Source organism: Jatropha curcas, chromosome 8 (assembly GCF_041381405.1).
Source record: "Jatropha curcas cultivar XTBG-Jc1 chromosome 8, XTBG_Jcur_1.0, whole genome shotgun sequence".
Classification (NCBI taxonomy): domain Eukaryota; kingdom Viridiplantae; phylum Streptophyta; class Magnoliopsida; order Malpighiales; family Euphorbiaceae; genus Jatropha; species Jatropha curcas.
The window spans coordinates 7,077,620-7,100,702 of record NC_143158.1 but is presented as its reverse complement, the minus strand read 5'-3'; the positions used below and the strand labels follow the sequence as shown (position 1 = coordinate 7,100,702).

The following is a 23,083-nucleotide window of genomic DNA, read 5'->3' as shown; positions in this document are numbered from 1 at the left end:
GAGAAGTGCAGTGTTATATAGGAACGGTGGGGTGAGAAGTAGTAGAAAACAAAAAATCCTTAAGGCACACCACGTGAATATGTGCTAAGCCTTCAAAGGCAGCTGCCAAATTTTGCTAGTTGGCAACTATGATTAGTTAACAAATACATGAATCCCTTTTATTAATTTAAATCCAATATCTATACGTATTTATATTCCAAATATATAATTATTATTTATTTGTAATATGTTATCCGTAAAGAGTAACTCAAGTGATAAAATATACTTAAAAGGTAGTCACAAACCCTAAAATTATATTAGTTTCATAAAAAAAATGTGAGGATATCATTTTTCCAATTATTATTTATTGGAAAAATGATATGTTAAAACAACATTTTGTCTTTAGGTTCTGTGCCATTAATTTGAAATATTGGTTAAAGAACAATTTGAGTAATATTTAAAAATAATAATAATTTGAGTAACATTTCAAAATATAAGTTATAGATTTAAACAGTGATTAAAATGTTAAAGGTGATAATTATAGTTTTAATCATTAATATTGTTTTATATGTTATAATTTAATTTTCAAAAGAGTTTTATTGTTTAAAAAATTTTAATTTTATAATGCCATGTAAGCGGAATGACTTGATATAGAAATGATGAGACATTTGATTACATTATTGATGATGGAATTAACTAATTAATTACTTAAATATTTTCCTTTTGGAGAAATACATAAGGTTAAACAAGAAGTTTCTGTGGAGGTAAGGTACTAAGGTACGTGCAAATGCATATATATATATATATATATATATATATGGGCCCCAACCTAGTTGGTTAATCATATGATGCTCTAAAATTTAACTGTATCAGGAATGGATTTTTTTTAAAAAAATTTTTTGATAAATGGATAAATATTATTAAAGAATTAGGAGGATAAAGCCCATAATGGAGGTGGGTGTGGGACTACTAAGCAGCCATGAAAGTGATTTTGTTTGGTGTTATTGGCTTTTCAAGGTCTATATGCCACAATAACACAAAAGAATCTAGTCCGGAAGAGCTTAGATCTGTTATTGCAACTAATGGATAAATATTGCAACACTTATTATTGCACCGTTTGAAACTAACAATGTCTTGCTAAAAATTACATATTATCCAAAATGATAAATTTAGTTCATAAGCTGAATGAAACTTTTTTATTATAAGTTTTTTTGCCATTCGATATTATATATAATGAATTTTATATACTATGCACTATCGACAGTAATTACAACAATTTGAAAGCGCATCAGGGACAGGGTAGTACAACCCACTAAGGAAAAATCTTCTCTTTTTCTTGAAGATGAATTCAAACACATTATATATATTATCTTTCAAATACGTCCTAATAAAGCTCCTCGTCGGATAACTTAAATTCAACTTTCTTTTTTCTTTTTTTTTTTTATACTTTTAATTTTGAAACTGAACTAGTCCAAATGTCGAATGATCTTGTCAACAATGGTTGAATAATAGATATTTCAACAAAAGACAGGAAGGAGATTGTATTTGTAGTCGCAAGAGTTGACATTTCTAAGGGTAATATACAGTAGAATTGGCTAGGAATTTCTTGACAAGATCCTTTAAGCAACTACCGGTTGAGATAAGGCACTGGATCCCTTAAGCAATATCTAGATTGAATCCTAATGTTGTAAATGGAGAAAATTCAGTTGGGAGAGTCGCTCCCATAATTGACCTTTGCAGAACCTGAACAGTGGGTGGTTTACCAAAAAAAAACATTAGGCTTCAATCAAGTTTTGGTTAACTTGATTATATTATGTGTATCCACAGTTGGTATTACACCCAAAGGGAAGCTTGAGGTAAGGAGATATTTATCACCTAATTACCTTTGATAATCTTGTGTTAAAAAGGTCTTCCTATATTATTTTCAAGGACACAGAGTAGGAGTCATCTTCATGTACAGTGGTAGAGGTATAACATTTTTTTTTCTTCTGAAAACTAGAGAAAATATTTGAAAAATGATTGAAATGATTAAATAACTTAGATGGAATAAGAGGATATGGCAATCTTTTCTTCAGAAAATTTTGAGGTGAAAAAAATAAATCATAATATTTCTTTTTTTTTTTTTATTCATTGTGAGTTCCGATGCCTTTCCCTGTACTCACCAAATTGTTTAACAAATTTTACTACTGATTCAACAATTGGGATTCACATTTTATATACTCTTTCAAATCTCAACCATTCATTATTTCATGATAAATATCTCTTACACCTATCATTATATTTGACTTGTATTACATTAATGGAAATTAGTGATATATGCTTTTTCCATGTTTATTTTTAAGTGCAACAGTTGCCACAAATACTGGGGCCACCGTCACATCTACAAAACCTTTTTTTTTTTTAATTTTTGAATGTCATAAGAATTAAGAAAGCTATGTGTTTAAGCATCTAAAGAGTTCTTCTGTATATGATTGCATTATAAATATATAGATCCACATGAAAGGAAGACCTACCAATTTTGTGTCTTTGTAAAACATTGACTAGACAGTCTTTTAGCCTAAGCTAAAAGAAATTATTAGTTGCTTCGAGTTCTTAGCTGCCTACCTTATCAACAATTTATTTTATTTTATTTTATAAAAGTGTGTTTGGCAATAGCTTTTTAAATAACCAGTCAAAATACTAAATACTATTTAAAAAAGTTATTCGGTAATATAGTATTTGGACTAGCTTTTAAAGGTTAAGGTAGCATTTTATGAAAAGTTAATTCGTATAACATTTAACTTTTAGCGTTTCATGAAAAACTACTCAAATAGCTAACAGCTAAACACTATTAAAATAACTACCAACTACGCAAAAGCTAATTTTTGCCGAACAAATCCTAAATAATCATTATTACTAGTCATACAGCTCTTATTCGACAAAATTAGTTATTTTAGTTAAAAGTTTAGTTTATGGTTTTTTACATTTTAGTGTATATAATTATATTAATTTATATTTATTCCACTAAATTTTTACCTTTTGCCCTCACTGAATTATATACTTTTATGTATTCTCTCCATCAATTTAATTTTCTGGATTCACCATTGGTTTTAGTAGCTATTAGTTGTTTAAATAATTGACAGTTGTTTTATTAACATTTCATCAAACGGAAAAAGAGTAATATTTTACAATCCGCTCTCTCAAACTTTAAGCATTAATATAAATGCAACGCCACTAAATGTTTTGATTAACTCAAAACATTAAACACTATATAACGTTTCATAATTATTAGTTATTTTACTAGCGTTTCATTAAACGTAAAAAAATAATGTTTCATAATTCGTTCTCTTAAACTCTAAACACTTGTATAAACGCAACGTGATCAAACATTATAAATAATAAAGATATTGTTTTGATTAACTCAAATTACTAAAATGCTACGTATAAAGCTATGATGCGTGACCGGACCGTAATAGATTTATATCGTTAATGATAAAAATCATAGATGCTAGGGGATGGAATCTTAGATAATAGTTTGCGAGAAAATAAAGATTCTGCACGAATTGATTATATTTGTGAATTATTGAGTGAGGTCTCTATATATACTAGTCAAAAAATGAAATTTGATAATAATTGAACAGTAGAAGGTAAGACATAGATCTCAAAATGAAAGAAATAGGAAACAGCATAGCAAGAGAAGATGTGAAATTGGTAGTTACAGTTGGAGTGTATATACAGTTATTAGTTAATAATTTAAAAAAAAAAACGAAAAAAACGAAAATGATATAATAGAGAGACAGGCACATGATGATGATAGTCTCCACTCCAGTCTACTGCAAATAAATGCATGGCTATGGTTTATCTATATATCAATTTGAGAAGCTGTATTATTTGTTCTTTTGCTAATCCCGTGATTCTCTGCTTTCCTCATTTTGATGCGATTGGTCTCTCCCTTTCTCTTTTCTCTCTTAACACTTTCTCTTTTCTCTATCAAATTAGTCTTCTTTCTTTCCTTTTCATCCAGGGACTATACCAATGATAATAATATCTATCTATCTATCTACGTTGACACGTGTCTCAATCCCTCTAAATATTCACTATCAATCAATTTGTCTAGTGCCATGGAGCATCTTTTATCCACCTAAGTTTAAGCTTTTTGTGTATGAACGTGTAAGTGGTTTCTTTCTTTCTTTTCTTTTTTTTTAACTTGAAAGGACTATGTGTTAAAGAATATCCTTTTAATATTAAATTGATATGCCTTCTGCAATACAGACGATTTGATTGATAGAAATGAATTATATTTCAGATAAATTTTATCTATAAAGTTTGGAATTATCTAAATATCACATTCAGTCCAGCGCAAAAGATATGTTGATATGTATGTAAATTCAAAAACAAAATAAAAAACTTTATACAGAAATCTCCTATGAAAAGAAAATCTCCTGATGAATATATAAATACTCGTTTTAATAAAAACATGATTTCATGAGTTAAGTTTATGAATTATATTAAATTAGTTCAATCAAAAAATAATTATTTATATCATAAGAAGAAATTTGTGAATAAATAAAAATATTTTTTTTTGGTCAAAAATTAATTCATAATCAATAAACAGGAATGCAAATTCAATTCTTTATTAAACTGATTGTTGATGCTAATATACATGATTTTATTATGGTAAATCATAAAAAAAAGTATGAATTTTGACATTTTTAGTAAATTTAATCAATATTTTTAATTTTGTCAATTATTATTTCATATTTATTTTTTCTTATCAATTACGGGCTTTGTCTAGAATACGCTAATTTGTTGCTTATTTGACCGTTAATTATCCCGCCATACGCCAGCTTACATCCATATGGGTGTTCTTCGACTATTCATTCTTATTTTTAGAATCTCTAAGTTGCAAAATAATGTTGTTGAGACAAATTTGTTTTCATCTCATCACAAGTTTGAAAGAATTTTATATGCTTTTATAATTAATAGACTCTTGATGGATCATTGACGAGTAATTTGCACCATCAGTAACCCCAAAATCCGTTAGGTAAGTTTTTTTGCTTTTGGAGTTATATTACTCGACTACACTCAATTGGACTCAGGACGAAAGTTAAAATTGACGATAAAAAGTAAGTACAATATATTAATTGATAAAGTCAAAAATATTGACCAAATTTGAAAAAAAAAAACTCAAAAATCTATATTTTTTTAATGATTAGGCCTTTTATTATTGCACATAGTTTTTAGATAATTCAAAAACATAAAATATATACTTAATATATAAAACTGAATAAAAAAAGAAAAAACTTGGATAATCAAATGGAAACTAATGCTATTTTTGGTTGGATGTATAATGCAATGAAAAATGTAATGGAATGGAATGTATTTAAGATTCTATTACTATTATTATGTTTGATAATATAATTGATAAAATTTATAGAATATAATCACCATTCTATTTTTATATTATTTATAAATATGTAATGTAATTAAAATACTACCATCACCAATCACACCGCCACCATCACTCCACCATCGCCACCTCCACCACAATCACTATCACAACCACCATCACCACTCCACCACTACCACCACCACCACTTCAAACACCACTCCATCACCAACACCACCACCACTACATCGTTATTAATACAAAAGAAATATCTGAACCAAAAACAATTCATTATATTAAACTATTAAAGATAATTTATTTTATAAATTTATTTAAACTAAAAAAAATTAAAAGAAGGTAAGTCAAAAAAATATTATTTAGGATGCTCATTCACCAATTTTGTCAATTTGAGTAAAATTTTTAACTGGAATAAATTAATCAAATTTTTTTTTACTTAATCAAATTTAACTAAATTAATTTTTTAACCGAACTGTTTTCACCGAATTAATTTTGATTCTTAACCGAACCAAAGTTAATGAAAATTAAAACTTAATTAACCGATCGAATTTAACTGAAATTTATGATTAACTGACTTTAACCAAAATAAAAATTAACCGAAGTTATTAATTACTACTTAACCAAAATAAAAATTGAAATATTTTTAATTTTTAATTTTATTTTCTACTTAATCAAAATGATGTAGTTTTGAGAGTCGATTAATTTAGTTAAATTAAGTTTTAACCGATCACCGAAATTTTAATTTTCTTTAATCGAACTTTTAACCATATTTCAAGCAAAATAAAACTGAAAATCCAATATCTGCCTGGAAGTTAGATCAAATTCTAACACACACACACACATATATATATATATATATATATATATATATAACCTTCAACAATTTTTAACCACGTAATTCTTCTGTTCTGCGCATTAACGTGATAATATTTATTAGTTTTTGTCGTGTGTGATGTCTGTATACAATAGCCTGTTATATTGCCAAAATCCAAAAGCTCAGATCTTCTGTCTGAAAGGAATGGTTCACGATATTATTTTGTTTTATGTTATTTACTTTACTGCAAATGAAACTACTCAAGTACATAAAATGCATTCCTCAAAATCAATTCCATTAGAAAATTCCACTTTATAATATAAATTGGATTGCCTCATTTATCTAAATTGGTAAAAAAAAAAATGAGCTCTCTTTTTTTTAATTAAAAATCAATTTTGTTAATATTATAAATAATATAATAATTTTGAATGCTTTGATGTTGGAATCTTTTTAAATATTCGGAAGGGAGCAGTTTTTGAATAAGTGATATTCAGTAAATTTGGAGAGCAAATGGTTAAAAAAATAATAATAATCCAATTGCAACTTGCCTAGAGATCCAATTTCCGAATCTCGTAGAGTGCATGGATTGTGATCTGGTGGTTGCAGTCCCTTGAGGATCATTTGAATTGGACAAAGTATATCTGCAAGTCAATCTAAACCAGCATGGAGTAGTCCAGTAAATGCACGTGGCTATCACGTGGCCGTGGAATGATGTTATTTTATGCGATTCTCAACCCTAAAACATAGTCATAAAATGGTAAAAGATAAACAAATACATAAATATTGACACAAATACTTTATTTTTAAAATTACATAAATAAACACATTTTTATATATTTTTTTATTATTTGATAATATTAAATGAACGCAAAGTTACGTTAAAATGCTAGATCAATGTTATTCTGCAAATTAAAATATTTAATAATAAAATAGGTCCCTCAAAATGTGCAAATGACTTGTTGTTGGAAATATAGTACTGCATATCTTGCCTTGAATTATATCTCACCATAAAAAATTAATAAACACTGAGTTGAGAGTTGGAAAGATTGACAAGTGGAATTTCAATTTTCTCTTATTATTTTCAACTTTCAAAAGGAAAAAATATATATATCATAGAGCACTTTTCTGCTTTGTCACTTGAGAACAATTTTTTGATTATTCTGTATAGGCATTGTGTATTATTACAAGATTTTTTTAAAAAAAAAAAAAAAATTTGCTTAGTCCATTTCTTAATTTCATCAACAACAAACTATTCAACACATATTAACCTTAAGAAACTATCATTTATGTTATATGACCTCAAAATTCAAAGAAAAAAAATAAACCTTGTCAAGGTTGGTACAAGTTAATGCATGGGTGATCAAGATTATAAACAGAAATTAATTTGAAATTTAGATTTCTGATTCGAATCCAATTAATTCATCGATGTTCTTTCAGAATGGTAATTTGAAGTGTCCTAATGTACATAAAATGGGCTTCATAGTCATAATGGGCCAAGCCCAGTCTTGTACACTCGTTTCCTGCCGAACCGGGACCAAGACCAAACGCCAAATTCGATGACGAGACAAATTCTAAACAAGATTTCCAAACGAAACGACAATGGGAATGCCTCTCATTCTCTTCATCACCATAAGGATTCATAAGCTATAATGAAATTAAGATTTCAAGAGCTAAAAGAGAAGTTTACGAAGGAAACACATTTATTGATTGCTTTGAGAAAATTGTGGATAAACCGATGAACCGTGGTCTTTCTGACCATATATTAAAAAAAAAAAAACATATTGGGAATATGAAGGGATTTCCTCGTAAGAGAAGGAAAAAAAAAAGAAAAAAAAAAAAAAAAAAAAAGAGAAAGATACAATAAAGGGCTAAATTACAATTAAATAAAAGGGAATATGAAGGGAGCAAAGTTAGTATTTAGCAGACCTTTGTGACCATTTTGTAATTTTTCATTTTCTATATAAATATATAACACGTGTTAGCTCTTCGTTAACTTTAGCGCGACTGTATGACCGAGAAGCTGGCGTTTCTGACCCTACTCTAAAGTGTGACAATGCGACCTGTTGATTCCTAATTCTTCACTTTGATTCTTGAGGCAAGCAATTCTATTTCTTCTTCGTCTTCTTTATCAGTTTTTTTCGCATTTATAGTCTAAATTGCTTGGTTTTTGGTGTTACTGCTATTTTAATTTTTGTGTTTAATAGTGAATTGAAGAGATGGAATGGAAAATTAAACCGTGAAATGGTAACAAAACCTTAACTTGATGGCCTTTATAGCCACAAATACTGAAAATATTTCCTTGGACGATTTAGATGGCTGTATTTTTATTGGCTTTTTTCATAATCAAATGCCTTTCTTTTCTTATCCAAACAAAACGAAATGCTCTGAGTTTGAAATTATATCTATTTATTCACCATGATGCTCTAGACTGCAAATCTGATTGTTTGTACTCACATTGATGCACTCTAATCTTGATTTCATAGTTTTTTAGTAGAACTCATGGAATTTCTGGTCAAAGCTAGATTTCTAAGTTTTCTGCGTCTCTCCACTGAACCAGGAGCCATGACATAATATAATTTAGCATAATTCTTTGGTTAATGCTCCTAATATAGATTCTTGGCTAGCCCTTTTGGGCGTCTTTTATTTTTATATATATTACCTATCCAAAGAATTAAAAAATGGCATTACTGGGATTTTAATTTTTTTTTTTTTTCATGCCATTGAGTTTTGTTGTGGATCTGATCACAGGTCAGAAAGGTGAGTGGCAAACTATATTTCTAAGTTTCTTGATAGTTCCAATTCTTCCAGAAATGCTATAAAAGAACCTCCACTTGCTCCTGATGATGATGATCTTCCTGAGTTTGACTTTGAAGCTGCACGTGGCATTTCATTGACTACGGCAAACAAGGCAGTAAGTACTGAAATTGTTGGTAAGAAAATTACATCTGAAATTTTCATGAGAATTAATGAGCCTACGCAGCTCATGACGCAAAGTTCAGAACAACAACATTCTAACAGAAGTAATGTGCCAGTTAGCAGTAGTGCTGATACTGCTGTCGCGCTACCAAAAAATCTTTTCCATCATGATGATGACATGCCTGAATGGTGCCCTCCATATGCAAAGCTGCAAAGACAAGTGGTTTCTGAAACAGTTAGGCTATCAATCTGTGGAAGTTTCCCTCGTAGCTCGGCTAGCCGCCTTTTGCCTCCTATATCTCCAGGGAGAGGCGCCTATTCGCCTTTCTTTACCAATGTGTATGGTAATTGCCCCATGGATCAGAATGCGAAACCTCCAGTCCGTCCTGATAGTTGGAGCAGTTGGATACCTTGATATTTTGGAAGGCAGAAAATTGCTTGAAAATGTGAACTAGCATTGGAAATTGTGACATTATGTTCATTCCCCTTTAGATAGAGATACATATATGTGCCTTAATTAATAGTTATGTGAATTTGTATGTATTTACAAGTTAATCAATCAGGTTTCCATAACTATATGATTTTGAGTTTCTATCTGGTCAAGTTATTTTGCTATTTTTATATGCATAATACTCATATTATCCTTTTGGGCAATGCAGCTGTTCCAAAAGGAAATCCTAATTGTTCTTTTATTTATTAGGCTCCGATTAGGGTTTTGAACTTGCAATTGTATAGCTTTCAAAACTATTCTAATTCTACTGATCCAAAGCTCATTAGGTAGTGGTCAAAGTGATTTGAATTGCAAAAAATGCAAGGGTTTATTTCGTTTGCATCTTGAAGGTTTCGTTATAGTTGGGGATGTAAAAAACTGTCTTAGGAACGACCATGATACGAACTCTTGAGTTATGACAAAAGTGAACAGACAAAGACAAGAAAAGAATGAACGAAGCAAGAGTTACAATTCTGAATAGTTATGCGACAGATATCCTAACTCTGGGTGTGCATCCATATTTTTCTCATATACCTTATTAGATTTTCAAACCAATCTTACGCATTGGACTAATTTTACGTCTCTAATTAGCTAAAAACAAAAACTGGGGTTAGGTTCGTGCATGTTCTAATAATTAGGAAAAAAGCTCATATATACACCCGTCTTTGTGACATTCTCTTAATTATAGGAAATGATTTTGTGTATGATTGATATTAGTAAAGCAGTTATTCAGAATCCGTTGCAGAAAATTTTATATATATATATATATATATATATATATATATATATATATATCAACCCTTTTTTTTTTTTTGTGATTGGCATCCAATCCAGGGTTTGATTTTTCAGAAGCAGAGGTTATTTCAGTTTTCCGAATACTTGTCTTTTCTGAAATCCTTCCTGTGAGAAAAATTTTGCATTACCATCAATTACTTGTCCTGGGTCTGAAAGGATTCTTCACAGTTAACCAAAAAAAAAAAAAGAATTTGCGTACCACACTATTGTGTGTTGGATTTCTGAGCAGAAGTATGAATACACTGAACATATGATATTGCAGAATTGATGGAAATAATAGTAATTAATTAGTTCATTTAAACATTTAAAGCTTTCATTATATTTTTCATTTAAAAGTTCTACTAATTTTCTAATTTTTCTTTCAATAGTTAAGAGCAGAATACTATGAAACCCCTTTTTGTCTTATTAGTTTAAACATATGATTATGTAACAGGTTGAATGCCATGCGTACAGAAACCATCACAGAAAAAAAAAAGAAAAGAAGAAACTATACAACAAATGGTTAATAAATGGTCATTGCATTTTCTAGTCAAAGTCATCAACCTTAAGCCAATCATTAGACTCACCATCTGAATCTTTCTCCCGAGAACTCGACTGGCTTGTCTTTTGCAGACCAACCCCAGTCTCAGAAGAACTCTCATTCAACTGGACCCAATCACTAGATCCACTAGGTGTGGGTGAAGGAGTCCTAATAATACCCTGTGCTTGCTTCGAACCGGATAGTCTAGTTGAAAGACCGTTATCATCCTCCAGATCGCTAAATGACACGTCCTCATCATGTTCAAGCTTTTTCTGACCATACACTGTTGTTTCAGTATCAATCTCCGTCTCTTTTAACCACTGGTCAGCATTCTCTTCATCATCAATTTCTAACCCTTCAGTTGCATTTACAATGTCAGTGACCTCGTTTTCCCTAGATGGGATATTCTCTTCTCTTCTTTCAGTGACTTTGCTGCCCCATTGAGATGATTCAAGGGTAACAGAATTCTCTGAACCCTCTGCCTTTGCATTTCTCTTGTTTTGCAGCTTTTGCAGCAGAATACTTCTTGTTTCAATTATCTGCATGCAAGTCAACAAGTTTAGACCACATTAGATTAATTCAACAAAAGGTACAACTCCACAAAGGAACATTATGGTACATTACGTATTTCTTAATCTTATGTTATGTGACCTATGAAGGAATGAATTTATAGTTGCACGGTACATAATCAAACGAAGAACCCAATCAACAGTCCAGTAAATGACAGTAAGACTTCAGAACTTGCAAGTCTATAAAATTCTTAAAAAAGAAAAAGAAAAACTGAAACAAATTGCTTACAGAGCCAAGATTCCATATCGATTAGGTATGATTGGCACACAAAAAAGCTAATCTAAATTTTTTCAACAATTTTTTCATGGTGGCAAATAAATGTTGGAGACCTCAGAAGCATGTTACTAGCTACCAAAAAATGAACTGCCAACATCAATTCCAACATAAACAATAGAAAATGCTGAAAAACAAAACACCTAAACAGAAAGTAAACTTCCATAATTTGAATTTGGGAACCCTCCCTTCTTCACCTTCCCAGAGGTAATCAAGATGCAATAACCAAGTTATGGTAGCCACTCAACCAAACATATCTATTCTCAGAATTATCTTACCAAGCACCTTAATATTAAAAGTGGATCGGCAAGCTCCAATCACAATCAATTCCAGAAGAAGAAAAATGAAGATGACTAGAAATAACAAAGGAGAAAAATCCAATAGAAGGAAATACAGCAGAATTGCAAAGCAGAGGCCAAAACCAATTCGGAATATGCTGATCACTATCATAATCCTTGAAATCAACATGTTGAAGGACTTTAGCTGAGACGTCATGAGTTAATAGCTTTATTTGCATTCCAATTCAAATTTAACTTCCTACTAATGCATTTTAATTTCATTCGCATCTCAAAGAGTTTGTAAGTCAACTAGATTAGTATTTACTGAGGTCCTAAGGAGTTGAAAACACTGCCAGCTATTTAAGCTGCTATTGTCATCTCACCCTCAATTCTTCTATTCTCCTCTCTATTCCATCTGCTTCCCTTTCCATTTCCTTTCAAAGTTCCCAAACACCATAATCCTTGAATTCAATATGTTGAAGGACTCTAGCTGAGGTGTCATGAGTCAGTAGCTTTCCAAGTTCCCGAAGAACAAAGTTAGGTTCTCATGCACTTGGAAGCCTAAGAAAATTGCTCAAACATTCAAAGACATGATCATACATATGAACCCAATAGTCAAAAACCCATTCATCCTCTGTATAAGTTGCACTTGGCTAGATGTAATTAACTAAAACAATATTTGCTTATGCTCTCTAGAATACAGCATATACAGTAAGCTTCATAACAATCATGTAACATACAAATGCAATGGGTTGCAATACTAATTCTGAGAAGATTAGCATATTTCCACAATTCAATTGTTCTCATATCATGGTTACAGAAACTTAATGGTCCACCCCTTTCCGGCCAAAATTTTTCTTTTGCCTCAGATAAAAGTATATACAAAAAAAAGGACAATACCTTGATCAGATTCAAGTGATTCAGTATATCATGGCCAATAAAAGTTTGTTTCTAGGCCTCGTTGTACAAGAACATGTAGAGACAAACAAGAAAAAACATATGAATGCATTAAAAAAAAATGAGATAAGCATATATAACACAAAAAATCCTGCCTGGGGGGTTGATAGAATCTCAGAGTCATTTTCATTCAGTCTTGGAAGCAACAATATAAAATAAATCATCCAAAATCGTCCATCGTCCATATGGCTATGAAGGTTATCTCTAAGAGCTGTCAAACTAGGAACCAAATGTTCTACAATTGAAGCATGTTCTCTCTGAGCATCAGACATTTTGAAATCTGCAACAAAATACACCAAGATTCAAGGCCATTGATTACTTTTCTCTATTTTCTAATGACCAAAGAGTATTAATATATGCAAACATAGTTAATTGACAAGTCGGATTGTGTGTGTGTGTGTGTGTGTGTGTTTGTGTGTGTGTGTAGCAATCCATGCTCTTCACATACCATAGGAGCACCAAGGTGCTGCTTTCCTATCCAATAAATGAAAAAGATAAAACTATTTTCCCTCAACAATAAAAGGACTTGATGAGCTTGGAATCCAAAGACTTGGACATATTAAATGCTATTCTAAAATTTTTTTATCCAAAACCAGTACCTATTAAAAGAGAAATTCAATACAGGTTGAATATTGCATCAGTAACATGAACACTAAATGGTGCAGCTTCGCCCATTTAACCATCTTGCCAAAGCAATAAGAGGCACATATCCACCATAACGCAATAACATACCTCCTGACTAACATTATCCAAATCCTCAATTGCATTCATTAACACTTGGGGAACATTACATTCTGCTCTAATTTAACTTCTAGCTTATCTAAAATCCATCACAAAGGTATCCCTATATTCCACATATCATCTAATTTACCATTTAACAGCAATAAACCAGGAAAACAAATCAAAAACAAGTTGATTTATAAGCAAAGTAAATTAAATAATTCTATACAGCTAGGTAAAGTAGATTTGAAGCAATTACCGGTTTCTAGTAACAATGGAAAATCAGTCCAGCACTCAGGCCTCATAGAAATTTCCTTAACGAAATCAACAACCTCCTCTGTAATCCCTGGCACATAATCATCTTCTTCATCATCGTATTCTTCCTCGTCTTCTCCTTCATTATCGTTACTTTGGAATGGCAAAAAAGTGGACGTAAACTTAGAGATCTCACTAACAGCTTTGTTACTCGACAGTAGAGACAGACTACTCTTCAAGCTACCTCCAATTTCTGCTAGATCGTTACGGATCCCAAGGAGAGCTTGTGACTGTGACGTTGATGAAGAAGAAAAATAATCAGACGGAAGTGATGAAGACTTATCTTCAGTATTGGACGGCGGAGATGGCGGCGGAGCGAGAAAATTGGCGACGCCACGCAATTGGCGGCCGATAGACTCGCCGATAACTGATAAATCCTCTTTAACACCATCGCCACGATTGGTTGGACTTTCTGGTGAAGATGAGGAGGAATCTTGATCGTCGGATTGGAAAGACTTGAAAAGCCAAGACATTATTGTGATGTTTTGTGTACTTTAGTGGTTTTTTTGGTGCTACTGAAATGGGGATTTTAGAGGAATGGAAGGATTTGGAACAGAGAACATTGGAGAGGGACTGGGCATTTGAAGCTGAAACTGTTTTTGGCTTTTTGGTTTGGTTCTCACTTTTAACTCTTGGTTCGTAATTCTGAATTTCTGATTGAGCAATAATTGTTTTTTTTTTTTTTTTCTTTTTTGCTTTTTTGGTTTGCTTACTCCTACCTGCGTCCGTCTTGCAAACTGCCACGTCAGCAGCTATGTAATTCTAATTAATTGATTTATTATTGACTGGATATTTTATGTAATTTGGGTTATCTCTTACGACGCTACGTCACAACACAATTTTGATTCGTTTAATGATTGATTTGAAAAGAAATAAAAATAAGATTGAAATTAGGGGAAAAAAGAAAATTTTGGAAAATAATATCAAGAAGATTATTTCCCTTCTCCGTCTGGTAGGAAGAGCAAATTTTGTTTTTAACCAAATAATGGAATTGAATCAATGGTATTCTGCTCAAGTGTTATTTAGTTTTTTAACGAAACCAATTTGATTCAGTTAGTTAAAAATATAATTTTCATTTTTAATTTTATTTTGGTTTTCTTTGTTTAAAAGAACCTCCAATATGAAGAGAGAATTTAGGATAGAATAGCTTTAATTTTGGATACATAAATAGCCTTCCTCAGTGAAAAATCAATTAGAACACCTGACTGGGATTTTTCTATTCCCTGTTCAATAGCTGTTACTAACTGTAATTAACTATTTATGTGGCGGTTTTAGAATAAAGCTTAGCTGTTGAATGTAAAAAGATAATTGTTGCAGGCAAAGTCAAGTGATGAATATATACTATCATAAAAAATTTATAAAATATCTCAGAATTATATGGCTACAAAATTGAAAATAAGAATAAATTTACTCTTCGAAATGAAGTGAAAATTTAAAATGACCCACACAATTTAATTGATTTCAACGACCGTCGTTTTAGATTGCTAATTAGCACTTACTGCATTAAATTTTGACTCTTTTTCCGATCACATGATATGCAAACTATCTCAACATATACCTGTCTCTTTCTAGCATTAAATAAACTCGTGATATATCCACACTACGGAGCAAATGGACTGCAATAGTCAGATGAATAATTTTCAAGCATCAGTTTCCCTTTCTTCTAAGAACAGCCCGGCATTAGCAGCGAGTGCATCTGTGACTTGGACAAAAACTCACGTACATTTCCTTTCCAAAAGAATAAGTAACTCGGCAACAAGAAGTCACCGGAATTGATTCCATAGAAATCTTAAATGTCATTGCCAGAACGTCTGTGACCAACTTAAGAAGGTTCAAGGAAAGTAAAACAATGAATGAATAAGAAGTGAAAAATCAATAGTGAACGCCATCCTTAAGGAACCCCTGAAGAATCCAAGAGCCACAAATCAAACTTCACGTCTGTTCATTACATAAATGTGGTGATAATCACAAAGATTACAAATCATTTCTATCATATCTATGAGTAAACCTTACCGAGGAAAAGAATAATGAGATAATTCTTGTAAACAACAACAGAGCAGGTTGATGAACTATAGTAGTCCGAAAAGCATTATTGCTAAAACCTTCATCAATGTAAATAATCACTAATCGAAAGCCTTCTCGCTAATTATTAAAGAAGAATCTCATTCTAACTGACTACTGCACATACACAACATATGGTACACAATTGTCTGGTCTTCCCCAATCTCAAAATGTCAAGCTGATCGATTCCCCTGTATTCTTCCTTTCTCATGTTTCCAGATAAAGAATGTGTTTTTTACATGTAAAGCATCTATAAGAGGCCCCCTGAATATGGATTGTAGGCTTGAACGGGTGGCATACCTGAGCCATAGGGATGCATACTGGTTCCATAAGGATTGCCAAACGGATTTGAAGGCTGTTGTTGTTGTGGGCCCATCATCATCATCATCTGCTGCTGCTGCAACATGTAAGCCTGTTGTTGATTGGCCATTGTAGCCATCTGCACTGAAGGTGGTGCAGCCACTACATGCGAGGCAAAGAAAGGATCATGTGCAGTTGTTTGCATCGTGGGACCAGCCATTGGAGCTGCTTCCCATGGGTTATAGCTCACAGGCTGATTGCTTCGTCTGATTGCATCATCATACAGGCTGTCTAATGTAAGTTTATCGAGTCCTCCCGCCTGGTTAATTGACATGAATGGTAGTGTCAGTCGGTACACATTAGAACCACTTATTTTGTGCAAATAAAAAATAGTCAATATCCAACTGATACTGTTCTAAGTAATGGAACAAACAACAGCAGCAGAAAGTACCAGTTTGCTAGCAGCTGCAGCACTTTCATTTGAACTTGGAGCCATGACAAGGGCCAGTTCCCATCCTGTAGTGCCATTGGCTTGAATTGGGGCAGTCGTACTTGGCTGGTCAGCTGCAACAGCAGAAACCACACAAAACATAAGCGTTTTTTCCAGACGCAAACTAACTAATGATATAGTGTCCATTCAAAATCTTACTCCACGCTCTTAGTTCCTTTTTTTTTCCAATGTTTTGAGTACTGATAATTTCCTAACATTTTCAGCATATAACTCGGAACAAAAAGGGAAAAAAATCAGCAGACATGCTGCTTTTTTTTTCTTTTTTTTTTCTTTTTGTCAAAATCCAAAATTAAGGTGAATTTTACCCTCTGGGCCCTGTTTCAGAACGTAAGTCTATGACAGACAACTAGAAAAAACTTACCAACTGGAACAATAGCCAGAGCCAGCGCATTCTTCTCATCTAGTTCTGAAGCAGCTGGAACAGGATCATCCAAGGCCTAGCAAACAAAGGGAGAGAAAAGAGCAGCAAGTCAGGAAAGTGCAATAATATCCTGACATTAGAAGGAAGACGCTCTAAAACTTACCAACAAATCAGGTGGATCAACAATCGGTGCAGGTGCTTCAACTTTTTCAGGTTCAGATGGAGGTGGTGATGGTGGCTGCTCCTCCTTCACCTCTGGTTCCTTTTTATACTCTATAGCTAAGACTTCCTTTGGCGCACCAATCTTATTATCAACCTGCTTGATTAAAGATTAAATTGTCAAGGAATAATTGTTGCAAGGTAGGAAATAGCTAAACTGCAAACTCACTAACCAAATATGGATATGTAGGATATGACACTCGCATCATTGTCTCTGATTCATGAAAGTATAATTTGATAAAAGGTTTATCATAATGCATTAGCATGTGAAAAAGTCAACATCAATTTAGCATGACCAAGCATAAACAGTGCTTCAATATTTAAGATATCCCACCACAACAAATCTCTTTCTGGATAAAACCACAAGCTAATTTTGGACAGTTTATATAATTTATAATAACCAATGATATCTGATGCTATTTTTGTTGCTCTGATCTTCCGATCCAGTACAGAACTCATTGAAAAAAAAGTGTCCAAGTACCTGATCTTTGCGAACTGACATACGTGGAGCTTCTCGCACATACTCTTCCATTGTTTGCAGGAAAGATGCAGGAGGCTTCATTAACAACAAATATTTCTTTAAGAATAATTCATAGAATAACAAGGAAATATTCAAAGAAATAAATTTCAGATGACACCAAGAAAGATATGAACCTGCTCAATCTTAATAAATCTTTCTCCACGTCCAATATCCATGCTTTTACATATCTCATAAAATTCTGAGAGTCTTTCCGCCTAAATGCACAGGTAGATCAAAATCAAACGCACTAAAATAGAAAATTTTTTTTCACCAACAATAAGATATGATTTTTTTCATCCAAGAAATTACCTGCTGACAAGCTCTCCTATATATGTCCAGGGCCCTCATGGCATCATGGCGTTGCATCTCAAAGAACTGCCATCAGCAGCATTCTAGTTAGTAGATGATTTTTAAACTGGTCATAGCTTATGATCTCAAGAAGGTCATTGATTACCTTGTCAACCAAATTGGCTACTCCATCACTAATCGCTTGGTAGATTTTAATGCTTTCAGAAGCAACCTAATATTAAAGGTAATCAGAAAGCAATTCACAACAAGTGAGCGCCATATCCACACAAACCCAGCTAGCATGGGGGCAAGCAAGATTATAAAATCCACCTACCAATGAAAGTGCTAACTGAATGACAAAGTTATTAACTGCTGCTCCTTGAGGCTGCAAAAAACATAAAAGAATGTTTCCTTGTTTAAAAATAAAATGAAAAGAACTGAGGAAAAATTGTAGCTTAAATTTAAGTTTAAATGAGGTCAATTTTTGTGTTACGCAGGGAAATGCCGTTATGTTGAAATAAATCCAACACATTGATTTGCAAAGGTTCAAGATTAACCTGACAACCAAGAACACGGAAAAGAAGCTGTTGCAAAGCAGGCAGGTGCTCCAGCAATTCAGCAGTATCTAGATCTTTAGTCCTCTGCACCAAAATTTTGTCATTGCATCCCCAAAAAACCTTTGATTTCAACAAAATTACAAGTCTAGCAAATAAAAATATATGTTATCTAAAAATAGGAAAAGCTGCAATGAAGTTACAAGAATTTAATCTAAACCCGACAGGTAAATATTTTACCAACTAACAAATATGCATGTTTACTGTAGTTTAAGTAAGTACGATAACATTCAGAAAGGATAGAGAAAACAGTTGAAATATGCAACATAGGAATGGTAAGATTAGGTGAGCCTTCCAGAAAAAGAAAAAATTATGATGTATGATGCCAGTCATAAAAGTGAAAATTCAGAATATTCCAGGGGTACATATTGCAGTAATGCCTTAAAGAAGATGACAATTCTTTTCACAGATATGCATATCCAAGTAGATCTCAAGCTAAAAGGTCAAGACTAACAAGAACAACTAAGCTTAATCCTAAGCTAGTTGAGTCAACTATACAGATTCTTTTTAAGCATTCCAAATGATTTTGCTATACATTCTTTACTTAAACCAACTACTCTTGAGCATGGGGTGGTTCTCTCCTTTCTACCACATCAGAAACTAATACCTGGAGAATTGAAATTCTATATAGCTCATATCAAATAGACAAATTATGTGAAGGAAAACAGTAATCAGGGCTCCCTGAAACCACAATATTAAATAAAGAGAAACTGGAAACAAAGATGATAAGGGTCAGCATAGACAAAAAAGAAAAAGAAAAATATTCTTACAGGTCTATCTGTCTCAACATCATACTTCAGAACACGAAAGCATTCCAGCCTCTCCTCCAAAAATAAGGCATAAGTGCGAACCCAGGCAGAATAATCCCATGCTGCCCAGCACATATCCATTAATGTCATTAACAATCATTTAACAAAAATAATCAAATTCAAAGAGGAGAAAAAAGGATACCATTTGGACTGGAATCATCTTTGAAATGAGACATGTTAAGCATATGATTCCTGCTTCTACCATAATTAATGAGTTCTTCATGAAAAGTGGGGTCCACTTCCCGTAGAGCACGATGAATAACAATTAAAGTTTTCAATGCAACCTAAGAAACAACCAACAGTTAGGCAAGTGTATTATAATAATATAAACAAGCAGATATATAAAATCTACACTCATGATTATATGAACAACACACCAATTATAGTTTCAATCAGAAAATAAAAAATTGTTGGCATTCAAGCCAATGATATGGAATGCAAGATTTTATGGAAACTATAGGATTTAAGAAAGAGAAAATGGCTCATGGCTCTCCCTTATCTGAAGTGCTAAAAGTTTCATGACTATAAACCACCATTACAATTACCTGTTTGAGAGCAAGATGGAATATAATGACAGGTGAAAGAAACATGAACCAACTTCATGTCCAAATTTTGAATGACAAATACCAAAATCTTTGTTTGTTTGTTCATTTGAAAGGAGAAAAAATCTCTATGTTTATTCCTCTGTGGAAAGAAAAGAAGTTCATAAAAAACTAGGGCAAGGGAATACACAAATAACCACAAAATTCCACTGAGAATATCTTGTCCAATAGGAATTTGATTGATGTATCTCTAGCCAAAGCTACAATTAAGTTAGTAACATACAGAGGATCCTTCAGCATTCACATGATTTCCAATGACAAGTTCATGATGAACATCAACATATTACATATAAGAGTACAAGAAATTCTGGTCACGCATTTGTGCATTATTATACCTAATTTATTCAGCATGCAAGTCAATTGTCATAAATAGTTGACTACTTTCAACTCGAATAGTATAACTAATATAAACTAAGCATCCTCATTTAATATGCAGGACCAAAAAATGAAAATCTGCAACTTTTGTAAAATAGAATAGCTTTATTTGCTTCTAATCCTCTACTTACAGATATTCGATCACAGAATATTATCAATATAATGCACATACCGCCCAGTTATGTGTTTTTGACAACCGTCTGGCAAGAGCATGGATACAGTAAGCAACATCAGCCCGAGGCCTAGTAGATGAAATGGCAGCAAAAATAGCTGCAAAATGCAACACAGAACAAAATTGTAAGCTCCCTATCCATCTATGGTTCACCTTACAGAGCACCAAACTGATTGCAAACATGATAAATATGTGGGTTTTGACTTTAAGAGGAGAATGAAATAGTAAAAGGACACTCACCTCTAATATGCTTTTCCTTTGCAGGTCTTTCAACATGATTTGTGGCCTTAACTATAGCAATGTCCAATTCCTAAAAAACCAAAAGACCCAAAAAAAATTAGAAACAAAATAAAACTAAAATTACAAGTACATAATCAATTCATCACTAAGCACACCTTGTAATCACTGTTGACTTTAGCCAATGAAACAGTGGTGGTGTCCTTAATGGCCCCAAGTGCTTTCCTTATGCTTTTCTGTGTACCGCCTCCTGACATTCTCTCTCCCTCTCAATCACAAATTCTGCAAACACCCATTAGACAACTTATATCAATTTCTTTAAATAACTCTCAAGTCTCCAGAACAGCACAATTTACACCAGTGATTATTCCTTATCATAATCTTATAATAATTTTAGACCCTGACTTCAGGCTCGACTATTTACTTCACATGAATCCAGATCCAATCTGATAGCCATTCATCAGGGAACACATTAATATAAACACTGAAAAATCCAATTTATCTCAGTTTGAAGAGATAAATAATTAATTAACTCAGACATTAAATCAACACATGAGCTCTGATTTTGACCAAATTTACAGGCAAAGTCCAGTGAAATAAAAGCAAGAGAAGCACATAAACATCATCATATCCAAATCAACATTAATATGCAGATAAAAACGTAGAAAATAAAAATCATAATATACAAAAACAACAGTAGAAATTTTATCAAACATAAACATAACAACTGAAAGCTTAAAACAGCTTTGACTCGTCATCAAAAGATCTAAAGAAATAAAGCAATATAACCCGAACAAAACAAACATAACACAAACCAGAAAAACAAAAACAGAAACTTCTGCAATTGAAAATTTGCATTACAAAAACACAAACATACACATAAATATATAAACAGATAGAGACAGAGAGATCAAAGAGCTAATATTACCTGAGACCGGATTGAGGAGAGAGAGAGAGAAAAAAAAAAAAAAAAAGAAGAAGAAAAAGAAGAAGACGAGGTGGCGGTGTGGTCGGTGGAAGGGAATGGAGAGAAATGAGGGAGCAGAGAAAAGTCGAGCAGACGACGAATTTGAGTTGGGGGAGTTCGGTTTGGTTGGGTCGTCGGCGTCGTAGACAATTATATTCTTTTCTTTTTGTTTGTTTTCTTTTTTTTTTTTCTTTTTGTTTAAAAATTTAAATATTGTAATAAATTATTATTTAGTCCTTACAATTTCGTAAAATTCATAACCACCATCATCTTTAGAAATCAAACAATTGTAGGTTTCCACCGAAAAAAAATCAATTAATTGTCATTCTATTTTATTATAGTTTTCTTGTGTGTTATTTTTTAAATTTTAAAAATTTTTTATGATCTAATTAAGGTCAAATTAAAATTTTAGCACGATTTGACAAAAATAAAAAATTATTAGAAAAATTAATGGCATCATAATAAGATAGAGGAGAGATTATATAATTAATTTTAAAAATAAGGATTTTAATTTGTAGATTTAATAAGGACTAAATAGTAATTCGTCATTTTATGATTAATAAATACTATTTTATTTTAGTGTGTCAGAAACTCAGAATACGGCTCTGAGGAAGCTGTGCTGCCTCCCAAAAGGAGTGAAAATGATGGACTTTTGCTTCTCTACATTCCCTCGTTTTCTTCTGTTACTACTCCTTATTCCAGGTTTTGCCACGTCCCCGTGCTATAAAAAAAAACAGAGAGAGAGACAATGGAGATTCTACGAGTTTTCAATTATTTATTTGGATAGTTTAAATTTTTCTTTGGAGAGTTTTTAATTGATATGAATTGTAGTTAACTCTTCCAATTTTATAAGAATGTTAACTATTTTATGATATTTTTATTTAATAGTATTTATACATATTTAAAATTTTTCATAAATTTTACATAATTCCAAAATTTTTCTTTTTTTTTATTATTAAAAAGCTCAAGGTATAATGAAAATTTTAAGTTCAAATTTTGTTGACTTTAATAGTTTTCACAATTTAGTAAATCAA

At 32.1% G+C, this 23,083-nt stretch overlaps 2 protein-coding genes and 1 long non-coding RNA gene across 3 annotated transcripts; 1 reads left to right on the top strand and 2 right to left on the bottom strand.

Annotated features, from left to right (window-relative positions):
- The first annotated feature begins 8,178 nt into the window (after positions 1-8,178).
- LOC119371039 (uncharacterized) lies at positions 8,179-9,668 on the top strand. Its single transcript, XR_016322188.1, has 2 exons — positions 8,179-8,274; positions 8,928-9,668. It is a non-coding gene; the product is annotated as an uncharacterized LOC119371039 (long non-coding RNA).
- A 1,092-nt stretch (positions 9,669-10,760) lies between these two features.
- On the bottom strand, positions 10,761-14,647 carry LOC105641285 (BSD domain-containing protein). The gene is made up of 3 exons (XM_012225797.4): positions 13,958-14,647; positions 13,074-13,258; positions 10,761-11,439 (listed from the first exon to the last, which is right to left on the bottom strand). The coding sequence occupies exons 1-3, from the start codon at positions 14,484-14,486 to the stop codon at positions 10,906-10,908; spliced, it is 1,248 nt and encodes a 415-aa protein (XP_012081187.1). The 5' UTR covers positions 14,487-14,647; the 3' UTR covers positions 10,761-10,905.
- A 1,231-nt stretch (positions 14,648-15,878) lies between these two features.
- LOC105641284 (ENTH/ANTH/VHS superfamily protein) lies at positions 15,879-22,195 on the bottom strand. The gene is made up of 16 exons (XM_012225795.4): positions 22,011-22,195; positions 21,241-21,364; positions 21,086-21,155; positions 20,846-20,943; positions 19,839-19,980; positions 19,658-19,758; positions 18,831-18,914; positions 18,608-18,658; positions 18,440-18,505; positions 18,295-18,360; positions 18,120-18,200; positions 17,947-18,021; positions 17,410-17,562; positions 17,247-17,322; positions 16,826-16,938; positions 15,879-16,693 (listed from the first exon to the last, which is right to left on the bottom strand). The coding sequence occupies exons 2-16, from the start codon at positions 21,337-21,339 to the stop codon at positions 16,325-16,327; spliced, it is 1,644 nt and encodes a 547-aa protein (XP_012081185.1). The 5' UTR covers positions 21,340-21,364; positions 22,011-22,195; the 3' UTR covers positions 15,879-16,324.
- Between the last annotated feature and the right edge of the window lie 888 nt (positions 22,196-23,083).

Coding starts and splice junctions, on each gene's coding strand:
- LOC105641285 (XM_012225797.4), bottom strand. CDS start 14,486: ATGTCTTGGCTTTTCAAGTCTTTCCAATCCGACGATCAAGATTCCTCC. Junction 13,259..13,957: donor TCCATTGTTACTAGAAACCG/GTAATTGCTTCA, acceptor ATTTTGTTGCAG/ATTTCAAAATGTCTGATGCT. Junction 11,440..13,073: donor AGATTCTATCAACCCCCCAG/GCAGGATTTTTT, acceptor ACTTGCATGCAG/ATAATTGAAACAAGAAGTAT.
- LOC105641284 (XM_012225795.4), bottom strand. CDS start 21,339: ATGTCAGGAGGCGGTACACAGAAAAGCATAAGGAAAGCACTTGGGGCC. Junction 19,759..19,838: donor AGATGATTCCAGTCCAAATG/GTATCCTTTTTT, acceptor TGTGCTGGGCAG/CATGGGATTATTCTGCCTGG. Junction 18,201..18,294: donor ATAGGAGAGCTTGTCAGCAG/GTAATTTCTTGG, acceptor CTGTGCATTTAG/GCGGAAAGACTCTCAGAATT.